The following is a 17,306-nucleotide window of genomic DNA, read 5'->3' as shown; positions in this document are numbered from 1 at the left end:
TGCTTCATTCCCTTAAGACCTGGCATAGCTATGTGGGTTTGAAAAGAATCCTGGCTGTCAAACAATGCTAGTGACATAAAAATAACCTGGAGCAAAATAGGTGTGTTACATTAGCGCAGAGGAAAAACACCAGAAATAGGGATAAAAAAGGCAATCTAGAGAAAAAGCCTTGAGACAACAAAGGACAAACCAGCCCTAATATATCTAAATTCTCATGAACTCTGAAATGAATGGTACAAAGAGTAAAAATGAGTTTATCTGCAAATTATAAACAATGCTAATTTTTACTGAAGAATCTCTCTTAACAAAAGAGAGAAAAAATCACCATTTCACAAGCACAACACAGCCAATATAATCTTGTGTAACCCAAATAAACTGAAGTTAGTCTTCTGAACTGTTTGAAACATGGCTAATCATTTCTGTAGCTAGAATTAGAGTACAATAAACATGTCTCAAAAACACTGCAACTATGGTGAAAATCAGAACATAATTCTAAAGAATCAGTACATAATCTTTAAAAAAAAGTAAAAAAAATCAAGATAAGAACTTAAAAATTTCAAAGACTGTTTTCTTATGGTGGCATTTATATTTCTAGTACTAAACTGCATTAACCTTTGTTGATACACTTCATGGCATAAAATAGTTTCCTCTTTCAAGCCATTAATACTAGCCAGAAAACACATCACAATATAGTCTGAGCAGATCATTCACTCTAAAATAAATCATTCCTAAAGACTGCCGGATTACATGTATGAAAAACTGAGCCTGAAGACTATGGCCACTTCTACCCTTTCTACACTACACAACTATTATAACAACCCTGGCAGCATCCTGGAGCATAAATTCCTTCATGTCTACCAATTCCTTTTTCTTCTGTGGAGCCAATAATTTATTTACACAACATCTTGTAAATAGTTCACACGTGAAACAATAGAGTATTTTTTAACTTGACAGTGTTTTGTCTCAGAGCCCAAAAGTAAAGACTTGCTCTCTAATACCTTTTCTCTGACTGTCTAGAGTCAGCTAAACATACAGGCGGAGCAAGTAGCTTCTTAGGGGAGACGGTACACAGACTGACCGACTCACCTCTCTTTCCTCTGCTTGCACTGCCCTTGCTGGAGCCAAAGGGTTGCAAGGCAGTCACTGTATTGTCTTCTGTGCTGCTGCTCCAGAACCGAAGATGGCCTTTCACAAGCTAAAATTAGTGGCCTGCTGACAGATGTCCTATTCCTGGAGGACAAGCTATTCCCACCTGTGGATACTCATGCTGCCAGTACAGAACCGATGAAACACAGGGGAATTGATCACATTCTCAGCAGCTACTGACAACTTGGTTATGCTCCAGGGACCTTCAAAGAAGAAACGAACACAGTGCTCCAAATCTTCACAGTGATTTGTGGAGTGGGTATTTATACCCTCATGCATTTATCGTTTTATTTCTGTAATACTCTCTCTAAGATAGATATGTAAGGGAAGATTTAATATCCTATATAACTTGAGTAAGTTATTTTTCTTCAGAGGAATAAAAACTGGTGAAGATTGTTCAAAGAGCTATAACTAGGCATAACATCATAAAATTTTAAACTGAACATAAAAAAAATAGTTTTTAGCAGTCAGATGTATTAAACTGTGAGACAGTCCCCCAAGGAAAGTGATAGAAGTAACTTCAATTCTGTCATGTTAAACTAGTCTGGAAAAAGCATTCAGTAGCAGATTGCTGGAATAATATACTTGGGTAGGGATACAGAAAAGATCATTTAATAAGTCATTTTCATCTATCATTTTTCAGATTAGAAGTGGTCTGGAAGAAGAACTACCTTTCTAAATAAAAATACTATAGTAGTACACATGAAAAGAAAACGTTGGAATTATTCTTTAATTGCTAACCTGCTTCAAGATGACTTCCACATGCACTAACATTTGAATTATACTGTCAATGCATCCCAAGTATAAGAGGCTCAGAAACCATTAGAAGAATAAATTGATGTTCTGATCCTTTTGAGTTCTAACAGATATTACCAGTGGATTTGTTTGGTTTTCTGACTCAATGTTTTCTTTAAGCTGGGGATTCATTTAAACATAAAGGAAAAGCAGAATTCAAGTTTATCTGAAATAGAAATGTTGAAAGGCCAGGAAAATTTCATGATAGTCTATAAAAGTCACCTTTTACACCCTTTTCAAAAACCATTTATTTAAAATAATTTTGGGCCTATCTGCTTTTGATTTGAAGGAGATCAATAATTTACACAATACTCTCTCCCAGCAGCTTAGAGAGTCAGTATTATCCAGATTCTTTAGGAAAAAACAAAAGTGCTAAGGTCAGAAAGTGGTGTTCCTCAAGTAGCAGTATATTCAGGTACGACAAGTCTTCGGAGAAGACTGCCCCTAATCTAGCAGCAGAAGCAAGTTTCCTTCAAACAAGGTGTCTTCAAAGTAATTCTCCCTGCCCACAATTTAGTAGCAGATATAAACTACTACCAAGACCCTTTAGATTTTCCTCACTAATTGCTTCAATTTTTCCTGTTTATGGCACCTGTCAAACTACTAGACACTCTGTAGGAAACATGCAGAAGACAAATACCCAAGACTAAAGGGCTGACTTTATAAACATAAGTTGTAAACAACAACTCGAATAACACAGGTAAGTTAATACTATACTGAATCATAGACAGAGATCTGGAATTTGCATGGAAAAGGGATGAGCAGGTCAATGAGCTCTCAGAGGGGCAAAGCTAGAGATAGCAGGTATCTTACGGAGGAGATAAGAAAGTTTAAGTAGTTGACATATATCAATTACTGGTGACAAAATCTAACTAAATCAGAATTAATCTTATGCACCTTTACATCTCATACAAGAAAACATGATAAATAAATCACAGTTGCTAGAGAATCTATTAACAATATATAGCTGACATAAATGGTACTTGCTGCTTAACTTGTGATATGTCACATCTGAGATTAATTTAACACAAAAAATTCAGTCTAGCCCTTCATTTATTGACTGTTATCACACAATGCTGTACTCAGCATTTATAGTAACCGGAAAGGTGGAAAGAAGAGACACAGAATAAGATGAATGTGACTTTATAAAAGCTGTGGGAAGCAATTAAAAAAAGTTAAATATATATATATATACATATAAAACAAGGGTTGCAGTAGTTATCATCAATCTTACAAAGGAAACTGAAAACAGTTTTTGACTCAGATCAGTAATTTCCTTTATAAGTAATGGTTAAGCTGTATATAAATAGTATTTTAATTTCTGCATTTTAAGATACAAAACATACTAAAAGTATAAGACAATACACATTTTAGAAAATAAAGAGTTGCAGTGTACAAATACTCTAAATTGTAACTGTCCACATCAACAATTTTGTCACAAGCGGAATAAAATTTCTAGTGATGACTATTGTTAAGCACCTTACTCTTGTATAGTTATCAGGTGACTGGCATTTTACACCAATTACCACAGAAAACAAGACAGTAGCTCAAAAAAAAAATAACCCTTTTAGCCAATTTCAAGAGCAATCTCCTGCTATCATATATTTTTTTAATTTTCCATAATATATGGATATCCAGAGAGTTTCAGTTTTAACTGAAATACCAGTAACTGCTGAAAGAACAGAATATAAAAGTCCTCAGTTCCTCACATCTAGAATCCCAAGTCACTTTGAACACACGTGAGCGTAGCTTCTTGAAGAGCTTCCATTACAAGCTGAATCTGAATCTTATGAAGGAATGTAAGGTCTCAAGGAAAATAATGCCTGAAGAACCACTGAAGAGCTGCATCATACCCAGAAGCCTCCCCAAAGGCAATGTGCTTAGCAAAAAGCATGTCTGGATTCCTTGGGACAGCTCTGCAAGTCTCAGGTATGGAAACATTTTTCAGATGTCAAACCATGCTTGTGTTCTTGTATCACACTCCTGGCGCTCTTGCAGTAGATCTTAACACAGCATGCTATTTTCACTAGTTTCTTGTGAGGAAATCATCACACACATAGACCTGTCTGCCATACAACTGAAAAGTTGAACAATTTTCTTAAACCTTCTTGTTCAAAAGAAAAAAAAAAGAACAAATTTGATATCTCAGTTCTGGACATGTAAGATTTAGGTAAGAATACAGATGGGTTGATTTCCTACCTTGAATTAAACTCTGTAGGATGCATATGAAGTGCAACCTTGTATAGTTCTTTCCAATGTAAAAAAAGCCAATAATGACTCAAGATACATTTTCCCTAAGGATGTGGTAATGAATAGAAAATACTATTTTCACCAAAAGGATTAGAACAATGAAGAAGTGAACATATAGCCATAGGCTCACAGAGATGATCCACAAGGGGATGTAAAGACCACATTAAAGTCTCAATACAAAAACTGCTTCATTAAACCAGCCAGAAAGCTCCCATTAAGCTCTTAGGAAGTTTCCTTCAAGAAGATCATGAAAATCTTTCCAAGAGATAGGTGCACTCCTGCCTAAAGAACAACTCCTATTTTTGCTTTGAAGCAATGATTCTGAATTACAGGGAGGGAGACCTCCCCCCTCCCCATCAACATGGGATGTGAACAAAGCTGACCACCACCCACAGAAACCACATGGCTACATATGTACGCATGGTGAACTCCCTAACATTTCTTGACAAGGATGTTCTCAGAGGACCAGCACAGGAGTATTTTAACTCAAGGAGACATTCAACAGTCTGGCTTAACACTTCAAGAGTGAGACAATGCGAGTCCTACAACTATAGGCTTGAATCCTAAAACTCACTGGCATCACTGAGAGGTAGAAGAGATTACGGAATAAAAACTGCCTCCATGAAACTAGGGAAACCTTACTTCTTTTGATTACTGGTGATACTCAGACAGTTAAGATAAAGATAAGATGCAAGAAAAAGATGAACCATGGGGATAATCCAGGCCAAGATCAAAAACATTAATTCATTTAATCAAAAATATTTCTTAGTTATCAGGAAAAATAGGCCCATTTTAGCATAACCCAAGTCCCCCAAAATTGGCTTTGAACATCACCCTGAGGCCTACCCACTCACAATCCTCCAGTCTGAATAGGGTAATGTAATTAACTTACTTGTTATCCGACGTAATTAGTGCTCTCAAGAAACAGATGGACAATATATGAGTTAGACACTAGATATGTCACTTCCAAATGTCATCTGCTTTCCTGTAGAAGATCAAGACCTCATGCCTCCCTGTTTGTTTGTATAAATTATCTTCCTGGTATATTTTGGTGCTCTTGAGACAAGGAGACTTAGATTCTTTCTGATACTCTATTGTCATGACTGCCACAAAGGAGCACCAAGTGGAATGGTGAAAAAATCAGTTTCTCCAACTACGACTGCCTTTTGGGCTATATCTGTATGAAGTATGAGCCTTTCTGATAACTTCACCAGCTGTAAGACTTAAACATTCACCAATATAGCAATCAGCTAGCTGATTGTTCCAAAATATCAAGACGACTGTAAGCCAGCTCTGACTCGACCGCTATGCTGAGGAGAGGAAGTCATTTCCCAGAGAAAGGTCAAGAAATATTCTCAGGCACCTCTGGAGTGCTCATGCTGCAGAGGAGACCTTCTTCTGAGAAGTTCCAGAGAAAGCTGCTGACTTGAACGAGGTGGAATTTGGAAGCAATACCTCTGTATGTGTGATATGGGGCAGTCTGAGGACAGTTCTGTAAAAAGAAGTTAAAGAGCAGCTGGGTAAATTCTCTGTCTCTGGCAAGTGCGAGCGGCTATGTAAAAACTCACTGAAGTGAATTCTTAACAGTAGGACAGATGGTGTTTGTTCTTTAGATCACTGAGGGGGAATGAGACCTGGCATTCTTTCCAGTAAAGTAAGCATCTGCAGTGACGCTTCTTCATTACTGAGCTATGACTACATGATAGAAGTGCCATGTCAGGAAAGCTAAAGAAGAACTGATAAAGATGATGAAACTGCTGTTTCATCTTAATATCAAGGACATATGTGAAATTCTAGCTAAGGAAAAGAAACTGCTGAAATAAATCTTACTGGGAAGCAAAGAGATTTGTTATAATTAAAAGCTACGACTAATCTTCACTTTCCATTTCACAAGGCAAAAATTTGCCCCAAATGGAATATAGATAGAACTTAAAATGTATAAACCTCAAAAGAACTTCACAATATCAAACTCTGTTCTAGGGAAAGCACTCAAATCTACATATAATTGATGCCTTACAGCAATTTTATAAGGTAATGCTAAGAAGAAGAGCCAATTAACTCTCCCTTTTCTTCTCTTCTGGACAAGCCTAAATCCCAAGATGTGGAAGCCGGGCTGGCTCATAAACAACTCTCCAGACATTCAGAGGCCATAAGTATTTTGGGGAAGGCAGGCAAGATGAAGGCAGTAGAAAGCAAATGGGTTGCTAAAGCACCTCTTCTGAGACATTCTGCTCATCCAAGACGAGCTCTCAACTTTCCACTGGCATAAATCAAAATGAGTGAGATTTTCGAACAAAAACTGAAGTAAACCTAATCCATAAACCCAAACAAATAAAACTTCATTCAGAAGGATATATCTGAAACTATTCTTGATACTTTTATGGTTCTGAGCCTAAATTCTTTACAAACAAAGCATTTCCCAAGCATACTGTTTCCCCCTAATCAAAAGAAATCCATGAACGACCATTCCATCCAAAACAATATATAATTCCACATAAAAGGCACAGCTTAAAGCCAGATTAAATAAAATTAAAGCAAGCAAAAAAATAACTCTCTGAAGAAAGATAATGCTATGGCTTTAAAAGGGACCAGAGCAAAAAGGAAAATAAATTCAAACAGAGAAAACGAAGACCAAAGGAAGTATATTTCAAAGAGCAATTAACAAACTAGAAATAGCTTAGCTGACAGGAACAGAAGACCAGTGTCATTCAGCCCGATATGTATTCTACACCCACGGAGTGTGTGGAATACACACATCCACATGTGAATGCACCTATGGGCATATCACTAGAATTTCTAAATAGGTCATAGTCATATGACCAAGGGGCATCCCTGAAACATTCCAAAGCAGGTTTTCCAAACCTCTTCAGGGCCATACCCCTTATACACCACAATTTATTCAGAATTGAACCTAAAAGTATGCTCTAGCCTTTAACACACTGTGTAATTTTTACAATATACTATCCCTCTGCAAAGATATAGAGGCATATATAAGTGTGCACACACACACACACACACACACAAGGAATGTTTGCATGTTTACATACATGCACAGGTAAACTTCTACATAACTGAGATTTCAGTGCAATTTTATTTAGTAAAATTATTTCAAACTGTTACATATGTATTGCTAGATGACTAAATTATTAAGGGAACAGAGGATGGTGAGTACTTTAAAAGTACTTCAAATATTCTGAATATCTAATATGCTCCCAAGCCTTCCTTGCTCTTTTGGGGATTATTCCCATCTGGATTAGACACGGCTCAGATGACCTGCTTTGTGAGAAGAACAACCTGATGCAAAATTCAAATGGGTGATCAAAATCTACTGATAGTATCAGTTTTCTGACACTTCAGATGGCCAAGAGTGGGAGCAAAATTTTCAGGTATAAAATGTCTCCTTCGGATTCCTTCTGCTAGAAGCTGTGACCCTAATCTGCAGTTCTTGGAAACCTCATCCAAGTATCCAAAGGGTCACCATTGCCCTCCAGAACTTGGCCCATCTTTCAATGAGCTGCTTTGGCATAAGGATGCTTTATCAGTATGATCTTAATAGGGATGCACAAAACACCAGGCACATTATCTATTCCTGCTTGGCAACAATCGCAAATATCCCTAACATCACCGAGGAAAGTCCACTTAACACTACTTCCCAAGCTACATCTTCTACCAATGCTGCTCATATCCCTACGCACTGTCCTCTTTGCTGCTGGAATCCAGCACATCTTCTGCCATTGCGATACTCCTTGCAGGAGCCTCACATAGGCACACAAAAAGGATCATCATTCTCAGGAGTGACTGGAAGGTATATGCATTATTGCAATGAAATCATGCATTCAGTCTGCGAGATAAAAGAGGCTGTTTCCTGGATGCTCCCCGGACATATGACTATGGCCTATTTAGAAATTCCAGCGTTACAGTGTTGGCCTGATCAGAATTCTCCTCCCAGGCACAAACAAACCCTTCAGCAGCACAGAAGTAATATGTTTGATGCCATATATTCCTTGTAGGTTTGAGTCATGAGCCGTTATCTAGATTGTAATGGTCCTCATTGGTCATTTCTAACTAGTTTCTGGATTTCTACTGTTAAGTGTGGAGTACTTGTTCAGACAGCACACTGCAAGACAGCATGCAGACCAACAAAACACCCACGAACTCCAGATACTATAAATTATTTCCTCATGTTGTCTAAGCCTTAGATGGATACTCCTTAAAAATATTTTCTGAGTTTCAAAGCTTGATTTTAAAAGCATGTTTATAAACAATTTGGGTTTACTCACCCTTTGCTTCAATTCCAGACATCTACACTGGTTTTAGACATATAGAACTGAGTAACTTCAAACACAGGAAACTGAACAGCTTGCACTTAGTTTCGAGAAGTATCAAAGCTTTAGGGGAAAAAAAGCTACGGACAACAAAGGGTATGGACTGACATTACTATTACCCTCCTCACCAAACATAGCAAGACCTTTCTCCCTAAATATTAAAAGGAAAATGAGAATTGCTTAGCACATTGCCCTACTCATATATAAAGGAGGAGCACTCCTGAACAGATGTAGCAACAGACAAATAAACAAGAAATTCCCTTGAAGAAATCTCCGCTTAAACAAAAACCACTCCACAAGACTCAAACTGCATGGATCACAACTTTATCCAAGAAACTGCAAAACATTAAATTTTGTTTTTAAAAACTGTGTGAAAAGACACAGTGAGGCGTAAAAAGTACATTCCTTGAATATATATAGCAAAAGGAAAACATAGTCTCCCTATTTTAGTTTTTCACAAAGGCAAACATTATGAAAAGGGTTGTACAAGTTATCATCAGTGCAGCATGAGGATGTTCACATACCAGAACACAGAATCACAAAATGGTTGAGGTTGGAAGGGACCTCTGGAAATCACCTAGTCCGGCCCTCCTGCTCAAGCAGGGTCACCTAAAGCATGTTGCCCAGGATCCTGTCCAGACAGCTTTTGAGTATCTCCAAGGAAGGAGACTCCACAACCCCCCTGGGCAACTTGTTCCAGTGCTCAGTCACCCTTACATTAAAGAAGTTTTTTCTCATGCTCAGATGGAGCTTCTTGTGTTTCAGTTTGTGCCCATTCCCTCTCATCCTATCACTGGGCACACTGAAAAGAGCCTTGCCCCATCCTCTTTACACACTCCCTTCAGATATTTGCATACATTGGTAAGATCCCCTCTCAGTCTTCTCTTCTCCAGGCTAAACAGACCCAGCTCTCACAGCCTTTCCTCATATGAGATGCTCCAGTCCCCTAATCATCTAAGTAGCCCTCTGCTGAACTCACTCCAGTAGCTCCATGTCTCTCTTCTACTGGGTAGCCCAGAACTGGACACAGCACTCCAGATGTGGCCTCACCAGGACTGAGTAGAGGGGGAGGATCACCTCCGTCAACCTGCTGGCAACACTCTTCCTCATACACCCCAGGATATCATTGGCCTTCTTGGATCCAAGTGCACATTGCTGGCTCATAGTCAGCTTGTCCACCAGGACTCCCAGGGCCTTCTCTGCAGAGCTCCTTTCCAGCAGGTCAGCTCCCAACCTGTACTAGTGCATGGGGTAATTCCTCCCTAGGTGCAGGACCTTGCACTTGCCTTTGTTGAACTTCATGAGACCCCTCTCTGCCCAAATCTCCAGCCTGTTGAGGTCCCTCTGAACGGCAGCACAGCCTTCTGGGGTATCAGCCACTCCTCCCAGTTTTGGAGCATCAGCACACTTGCTGAGGGTCCCTTCAGCCAGGTCACTCATGAATAAGTTGAACAAGACTGGACCCAGTACTCACCCCTAGAGAACACTGCTAGCCACAAGCCTCTAACTAGACTCTGCCACTGATCACAACCCTCTGAGCTCTGCCATTCAGCCACTTCTCAACCCACCTCACTGCCTGCTCATCTAGCTTCCTGAGCTTGCCTATGAGGTTGTTATGGGAGACAGTGTCAAAAGCCTTCCTGAAGTAAAGGCAGACAACATCCACTGCTCTCCCTGCATCTCCAGGGGATGAAGTCTGTAGTCCCCTGGGTTCTCCTTCTTGCCCCTTCTGAAGACTGGACTGACATTGGCTTCCTTCTGTCCTCAGGCACCTCTCCTGGAGGCCCATGACAGCGGGCCCACATTTTCCCTAATCTTCCTTTGTGACTGATGTATTTGAAGAAGCCCTGCTTGTTGCCCTTGATATCCCTTGCCAGATTTAATTCCAAATGGGCCTTGGCTTTCCTCATCGCAGCCCTGCATACTCTGACAATGTTCCTATATTCCTCCCAAGTGGCTTGTCCCTTCTTCCACATTCTGTACACTTCCTTCTTCTGTCTGAGTTTTGCCAGGAGCTCCTTGTCCATCCATGCAAGGATCCTGCCCCCTTTGCTTGACTTTCTACTAATAGGGATGCACCGATCCTGAGCATGGAGGAAGCGATGCTTGAATATTAACCAGCTCTCTTGGACCCCTCTTCCTTCTAGGTGCCTAACCCATGAGATTCTTCCAAGGAGATCTCTGAAGAGGACAAAGTCTGCTCTCCAAAAGTCCAGTGCTGTGATCATACTTTTTGCCCTGCTTCTTCCTCACAGGATCCTGAACTCCACCATCTCATGGTCACTGCAGTCAATGCTGCCCTCAACCTTCCTATCTCCAAGCAGTCCTTCTTTATTTGTTAGTACAGGATCCAGCAGTACACCTCTCCTCCTTGGCTCCTCCATCACCTGTGTCAAAAAGTTATCATCAATGCTCTGCAGGAACCTCCTGGTCTGTTTGTGCCTACCTGTATTGTCTCTCCAGCAGATATCAGGGTGGCTGAGAACCCCATGAGAACCAGACCTGTGATTGTCAGGCTACTTCCAGCTGTCTGTAGAAGGCCTCATCAACTTCCTCTTCCTGATCAGGTGGCCTGTAGCAAACACCCACAGCAGTGTCACCCATGTTAGCCTGCCCTCTAATCCTTACCCATAAGCTCTTGATTCACTCTTCATCCACCCCTAGGCAGAGCTCCATACATTCCAGTTGCTCTTTCACATAAAGAGCTACTCCACCACCTTTCCTCCCTGGCCTGTCTTTCCCAAAAAGCACGTAGCCATCCATGACAGCATTCCAGTCATGCAAGCTATCCCATCATGTCTCTGTAACTGCAATATGACCATGGCCCTGTGACCACACACTGATCTCTAATTCTTCCTGTTTATTCCCCATACTGTGTGCATTGATGTACAGGCACTTCAGAGAGGAAATTGAGCATGCAGGTTTCCCAGGAGGGGTGCAGAAGGATCCTCCATAGTCATGTCTTGTGCATACTTCCTTGGCTGCATGCACCTGCTGCAGGTATGCAACTTGAGCCATGTTTTGCTGACTGCCCTTTCTCTATAACTCTCCCCTTCCCCCATCTTTCCTAGTTTAAAGCCCTCCTTACCAGGCTGGCCAACCTGTTGGCAAAGACATGTATGCCCCACTTAGTGAGGTGGATCCCATCTCTCCCCATTCACAGTCAACATATTGTCTGGAAGTTGTGGAGACTCTGTCCTTGGACATATTCAGAGTTCAGCTGTGAGCTGGTAGCAACGTCTATATTTCCTTTCTAATAAACTTAACACTTTTTTATAAAATGTTATGGTCAGAAGAGATCATTAAGATAATTCAGACATGCCAGCAAAACTCATTAATTTCAGTATTAAGCATGAAATTATGAGTTGAGATGTAGTATAACATTTCAGAAAGTTATCTTAGTATTTGCAATGCCTTCTCAGTTTCCTTCAGGAGACATTAAGTACTCGGCAAGTTGTAAGCGGCTGGGGTTTATGAATACAACAACTGCTTAGTTACTTGAAATTCAATTCAGCTTTTACTAGGATATAAACTATTTTAATTGCCATATCCTTTCTAGCACTTATACTTCACAAGAGCATACTGAGCGCAGGTTAAAAACAAAAAAAATTTATGACTGATTCCACTTCTCTGGGAAGCATAAATAAGTGACACTTGAACTCTCAAGTGTTACTCATCTAATCAGCCCCTCCTTCATCTCACAGCATGCATCTTTGCACCTTCACAAGGCAATTCTGTTACACACACATTATTACATGAAGGAGCTGTGTTGGGCTGACTCCCCGCCACAATGACTGGTGCTCTAAGTCACTTGTGTCTTATTCAGAGACGCACCTCTGTTGGACCAGCTCACACAAATGCTATCCCAAGAGCAGGAGAAAGAGTATGTTGATTTTCACTGTTCATTCCCTTCCTGGTCCCCTCCATCCCAGGCTCCCAACGAGTAGTCTATTCCTCCTCCTGATTTCTTTCCTCTACCAGTCAATGTACTTACTCTAACTACTCAAGACACTGCTGGGCAGTGTGGTTAACAATACAGCCTTCAAACCTCACTGATGTTGTGCAACAGAGGACTATCATGCTTGCATGGAATAAACTTCATTTTTCTTCACCTTTTTCCTTTGTAAATGGATATCAAACAGCTCTTTGAAAGACCGTTAAATAAAATACTTGAAACGCATTAGGGAAGACAATGTTTACAAACTCCTTATGCAACTTTAATTTTGTCCTTTTCCAGTTATATTTATATTACACTGGAACTTTATTATAAAGTCCTTGACTACATGACTACAGGTTATGACTCAGCTAAAGAGTGTGCACACAGGAGGTCAAACAATCATAAATACAGCATTCCTTAACTTTTGAGCATTTGATTTCAGCACAGAAGCACAGTTTTTAAATACTTTTTAGTGTCTAGTATGAGATTACATTAGTTGAGAATCATTTACAATACTCACACCATTATTTTCCCAGACAACCAATAAACAAACATCACAGACTAACATTCTCCTTCATATTTGGGCCTATAGATCTCTTTGTTAGAGGCTACAACACAGAGGATGATTTTCAATCCATGGCTCAACCTGGGAAGTCTGAAATAATGCTAGTAGATTTGAAAAAAGCAACTGGAGTGTCCTTTTCTCTCTGAGCTCCCATTCAGTAAGGTAGAGGTTTCAGTATTACTGCAATTAAGGTGTTTCGCTAGACTCCTAACTGCTCCTGGGTATGCGAGTTGCAGCTATGACTAGGACTCCTCTTGAAATTTCTGCCTGGCAAGAATGTACTTTCCCCTTTCAGATGCAGATCACATTACAGTAGCTTTTCTCATTCCATAAAAATACTACTGCAGTAAATTGAACATTAGAACACACCTCTGCTAACCAGGCATTTGTTCACATACTGTATTTCTATCCACTTACTAAGTGACAGCTTTCACAGCAGGCATAGCACACTCTAGATGCCAGGTGAAGCTCACTGTACTGATTTTCAATTTAAAGCTGTGAAACAGTTTCTTGAATTGGCCATCTGCAAAATCCTCTCTTCCCCATATGTTACAATGACAACCGCCAGCAGCAGAGGCATTTCAGATAATAATTAACTGATTAAAAATGTCAGGTTATTTTTCAATGAAGGCATCTCAGCTCTGGAATTAATTTCTCCCTAACCCATGGCCAAACAGGGCTTATGTTTGCTGACTTCCATAACGGGATGTGGAACATCATCATGGTGCTTGATGAGAAGAGAGTATGATGACTATAGGATACGGCAACTACTGTTCTTTGGAGGTGTTTTGGTTTAGGAAGGGGGGGGCAAAAAGAGAGAGAAGAAGAAAAAGAACAATAGAAGAATGAGTTGAAATCCAGCTAGATTACTAAACCACTTACTTAGAATTACTGCAAATACCTTAGAAAACTATGCTACCTAAATCCTAGGTTACTGAAGGTATCTTCAAAGAAGATGGGGGCAGGGAACACAGGTTGGTGTTGGAAGTGATACACCCCCTCTGCATGCACGTGACTGCCGAATCTCTGAAACTTAGCAGCGCTCTGTCCTCTGCGAGCTGCTGTTGCCGTAGCAACAGCTCTTTAAAACACAGAAAACAGGTCAGGTAGTTTCAAACCACTGTTTCCAATGTCGCCATTTTCCCCTGAAATTTCGAATTAGCCAGCCTCTAAGATGATCGGTGGGCTGCTGCCATAGTGTCATCAGCCAGTAGAGGGGAGAAAATGAGGCTCTGGTGTGTTGTAGGCCGTGGAGATGCTTAAGTAAGGCTGAGTTTGGCCCCCTCCACCTACCACTCCCCTTCCCCAAATCCCCCAGCAACCCTCTGCAGAATCACCGCCTCCTTCAGTCTCCCTCTCTCTGCAAATGTAACATAGCCTTGCAAACACTTGTTCTGTAAGAGGGTACTGCACAATTTGGGAGTTAAATTCTGTCAACCACTGAGCATAAGCGCAAGGAGCACGATTTGCCCACAACCTCCTCACTTCAACGGGCTTTGTGTCACAGCAGCACTCAACACACGCTAGGTGCTGTCCAAGCACTCAGCGCAGGAAAACCCAACCACTGTAACCCAGGCCTCTGCGAACCCCATCACAAGGAAGCTAACCCGCGCTAGAGTCACCAAATAAAGCAGGTGAGCACACACGAGTAACACGGTACTAGGATGAACACACCGCTGTGGAGCCCACTCTGGTTTCTCCGCAGGTGTGCTGAGGGCGGGCTGCGCAGAGGGGCTCACGTGCCCATCAATAATTAGACAGCCACAAACAAAGTCACAATGGACCAGGGTCACTTTTAGTTTTTAATTAATGTTTTTATTTTAATTGAACCTGTCTGAATGAAGGTTTGCTTACATTAGGGTCTCCTTCTCTATCTTGATCTACAGTGGCATTTTATTAGTTAATGCAAACATTTTAAAAAAATAGAAATGGTAACAAAATTTACAACAGCAAAATAAAAAGCTTATTCCAGCAAAAGGGTACACATATACAACACAGAAGCATCATGGAACTAAAATGTGTTTCTGTCACTAAGATCACTATCAGGATACTATTTCTCACTATCTTTAGATGACCCTCTATCTCTGTAGAGTGTATGCTACACTCATGCATTGATGGCATCTAACCTGTAGGTATAATTAATGGCAAGTATGGCAATTTTTAAGTAGCAATTAATTTTAAGTAAAATAAATGATCATTCTAGGCAAGTAATAATCCAACTGCAATTACTATGGGGATAAGAGTCCGATGTTCTCTTCTTAAACTGTGCACTTTATATACACCAAAGTTACAGTATTTACTGTTTGATTAAAAATAATTTCTTCAGATTTTTATAACAGCACAGTATGGTCTCAAACTTATTCTAAAACAAAAACACGAGCACTAAGACTTTTGACACTGCTTTGTTTTGTCCCAAAAAAATTTTAATGAAAATTTGTCCAGTCCTGTTCACAGGCTACATCTAATTCTCCCCCCCCACCCCGCCCTTTGAAAAAGTGCTTATTTTGGCTGTTACTCTTCATCAATTTTCCTTCTCAGACTGGAAAAGAAAATTGTTCGCATCAGAAGTGCATGAAGAACTGCCTTCAAAAAATAGAAGCACCTCCTCCAGGTTTGCAGGGGGAGGGCTGCCCCGGGAGCCCTTGGCAAGGTAGTCTCCTCTTCCATTCACACACTCTCCAAGTAATGCCCTATGCCAAAGACAGCAGTCTTCAAAGGACACAACAAAAGAAAAGAGGTACAGTCATTAGGGGACAGCTTGTTTTTGCTTAGAGAACTTTTCGGATATAGAGAACTTCTGGGGATGAGGAGCAAGTCTCTTCTGTAAATCTTTTTGCCAAACATTTGTTCCTCCAGTCTTGGTTGAAAGTACATTCAATTATAAAAAACAGCTCAATATATTGGCCTGTAGTGACACCATGAGGGAAAAAATTTCAAACGTTTTTAAAAACAGTCCCATCTAATTCACCAATCACTACACCATGTTCATACACTCCAAGCAGTCAAGTTTGCACAAGTTACCAAGTTCCTGCTTCTCAGCTGAAAAGACGTCCTGGCCTTGTCCATGACCCAGGTTGGCTGCACTGCAAAGTGAGATAGGGTAAATTCTTCAAAACTGATTAATTTAACTTGTTTTACTTCTCACTAGGGCAGACGAAAAGCATAAACACTGCCAAGGTTCTCATCTCAGCTGAGCATCAAGTGGCCTTTGGAAAAAGCTGCAACAATGTTGTCATACCTTTAGAGCTTTCCTACAGAGTAATTTCGTCCTGGTATCTCTACCTAGGTTAAGAAACTTAAAAAAAAAAAAAAAAAAAACACACACAAACTAATTTTCTCTTATTAGTACAACTCCTAGTGTCAAAACTAGCATTAACATACCAGTAAGTACACTACTAAAGTCTTTAAGTAGCTGCTAATTAAACCTTAACTTTTCAGGTATTTTTTTCAGGAAGCAGCACATTTTGTATATTTTACGAGTGTCACAGGCATACTTGCCCTAGACTAAGGAATACTGAGGGAAACATTCTGAAGTCTGAAATTTCTAACCCTAAACTTCAATGTAAGAGTCCCAAGTTCACATTTAGACACATAAACGACAATGGCTTGTTTCTCTAATAAGCTGAGCATCTAAAGTCAGCATTGCTGTTAGTGGGATTTTTGCCACTGACTTTAGCAAGAAACATGGGATTAACCTTCATATGCAGTTTGTCAGTAGCTACAGATTTGTATATGGGGATTGCATGGCTTTATTTTTATATTGTTATCCATATAACTCTGTGAAATAAATACCAAAACTTGCCAAATTCATTCCCCCCCCCCTCCATTGGGTGATTTTACAGAACAATGTTTTTCATCTTTTTAAGTAGAGGTGCTGTCCACAAAGCACACTTCTATCAAGACCCAAATAATAAGAATAAATGCAAAAAATTAAGCCCCTAAGGAATTAGCTCAAAGCCTTATACAGTACCACCTCTCTATTAAAAGAATCATCTTTTTCCCAAAAAAAGAAAATGACTAGCATATGGCAACACCACAACTCCCAGTAATGAAAAGTAAATGTGGTTTGTAAGGCAACTATAGGCAGAGAACCAGCGTACTGGAATGACATTTAGAACATTTTAAATTTACGCAGTTCACACACTACTAGAACACAAACAAATAACATGTATCCTTATAGAAACAGAGGCTTGATTTTCAAGTTCCTTAGGAGTTGCCTTTTTTCTCTCTGAGTTATGACAATTATATGAAAAGAAAAAAACACATGTAAAACACTACATATTCTGGG

The 17,306-nt window shown here is 40.0% G+C and overlaps 1 protein-coding gene across 3 annotated transcripts in view; it reads right to left on the bottom strand.

Moving 5' to 3' along the window:
- The window catches only part of STK3 (serine/threonine kinase 3), a 145,880-nt gene that overhangs the window by 28,599 nt on the left and 99,975 nt on the right, over nucleotides 1-17,306 (bottom strand). The window contains exon 11 of one of the 3 annotated variants that reach the window (XM_064507682.1): nucleotides 14,812-16,101. The exons of the other annotated variants lie outside the window; for them this stretch is intronic. Coding sequence (XP_064363752.1) covers nucleotides 16,054-16,101 — 48 coding nt within the window. The 3' untranslated portion in view covers nucleotides 14,812-16,053. Of the gene's footprint in view, nucleotides 1-14,811; nucleotides 16,102-17,306 lie in introns of those variants that run through there. 3 annotated transcript variants of the gene reach the window in all.

The sequence above is a fragment of the Dromaius novaehollandiae genome, chromosome 2, assembly GCF_036370855.1.
Source record: "Dromaius novaehollandiae isolate bDroNov1 chromosome 2, bDroNov1.hap1, whole genome shotgun sequence".
Lineage (NCBI taxonomy): Eukaryota > Metazoa > Chordata > Aves > Casuariiformes > Dromaiidae > Dromaius > Dromaius novaehollandiae.
The sequence above is the reverse complement of the archived record's forward strand: the minus strand, read 5'-3'. Positions and strand labels throughout refer to the sequence as shown.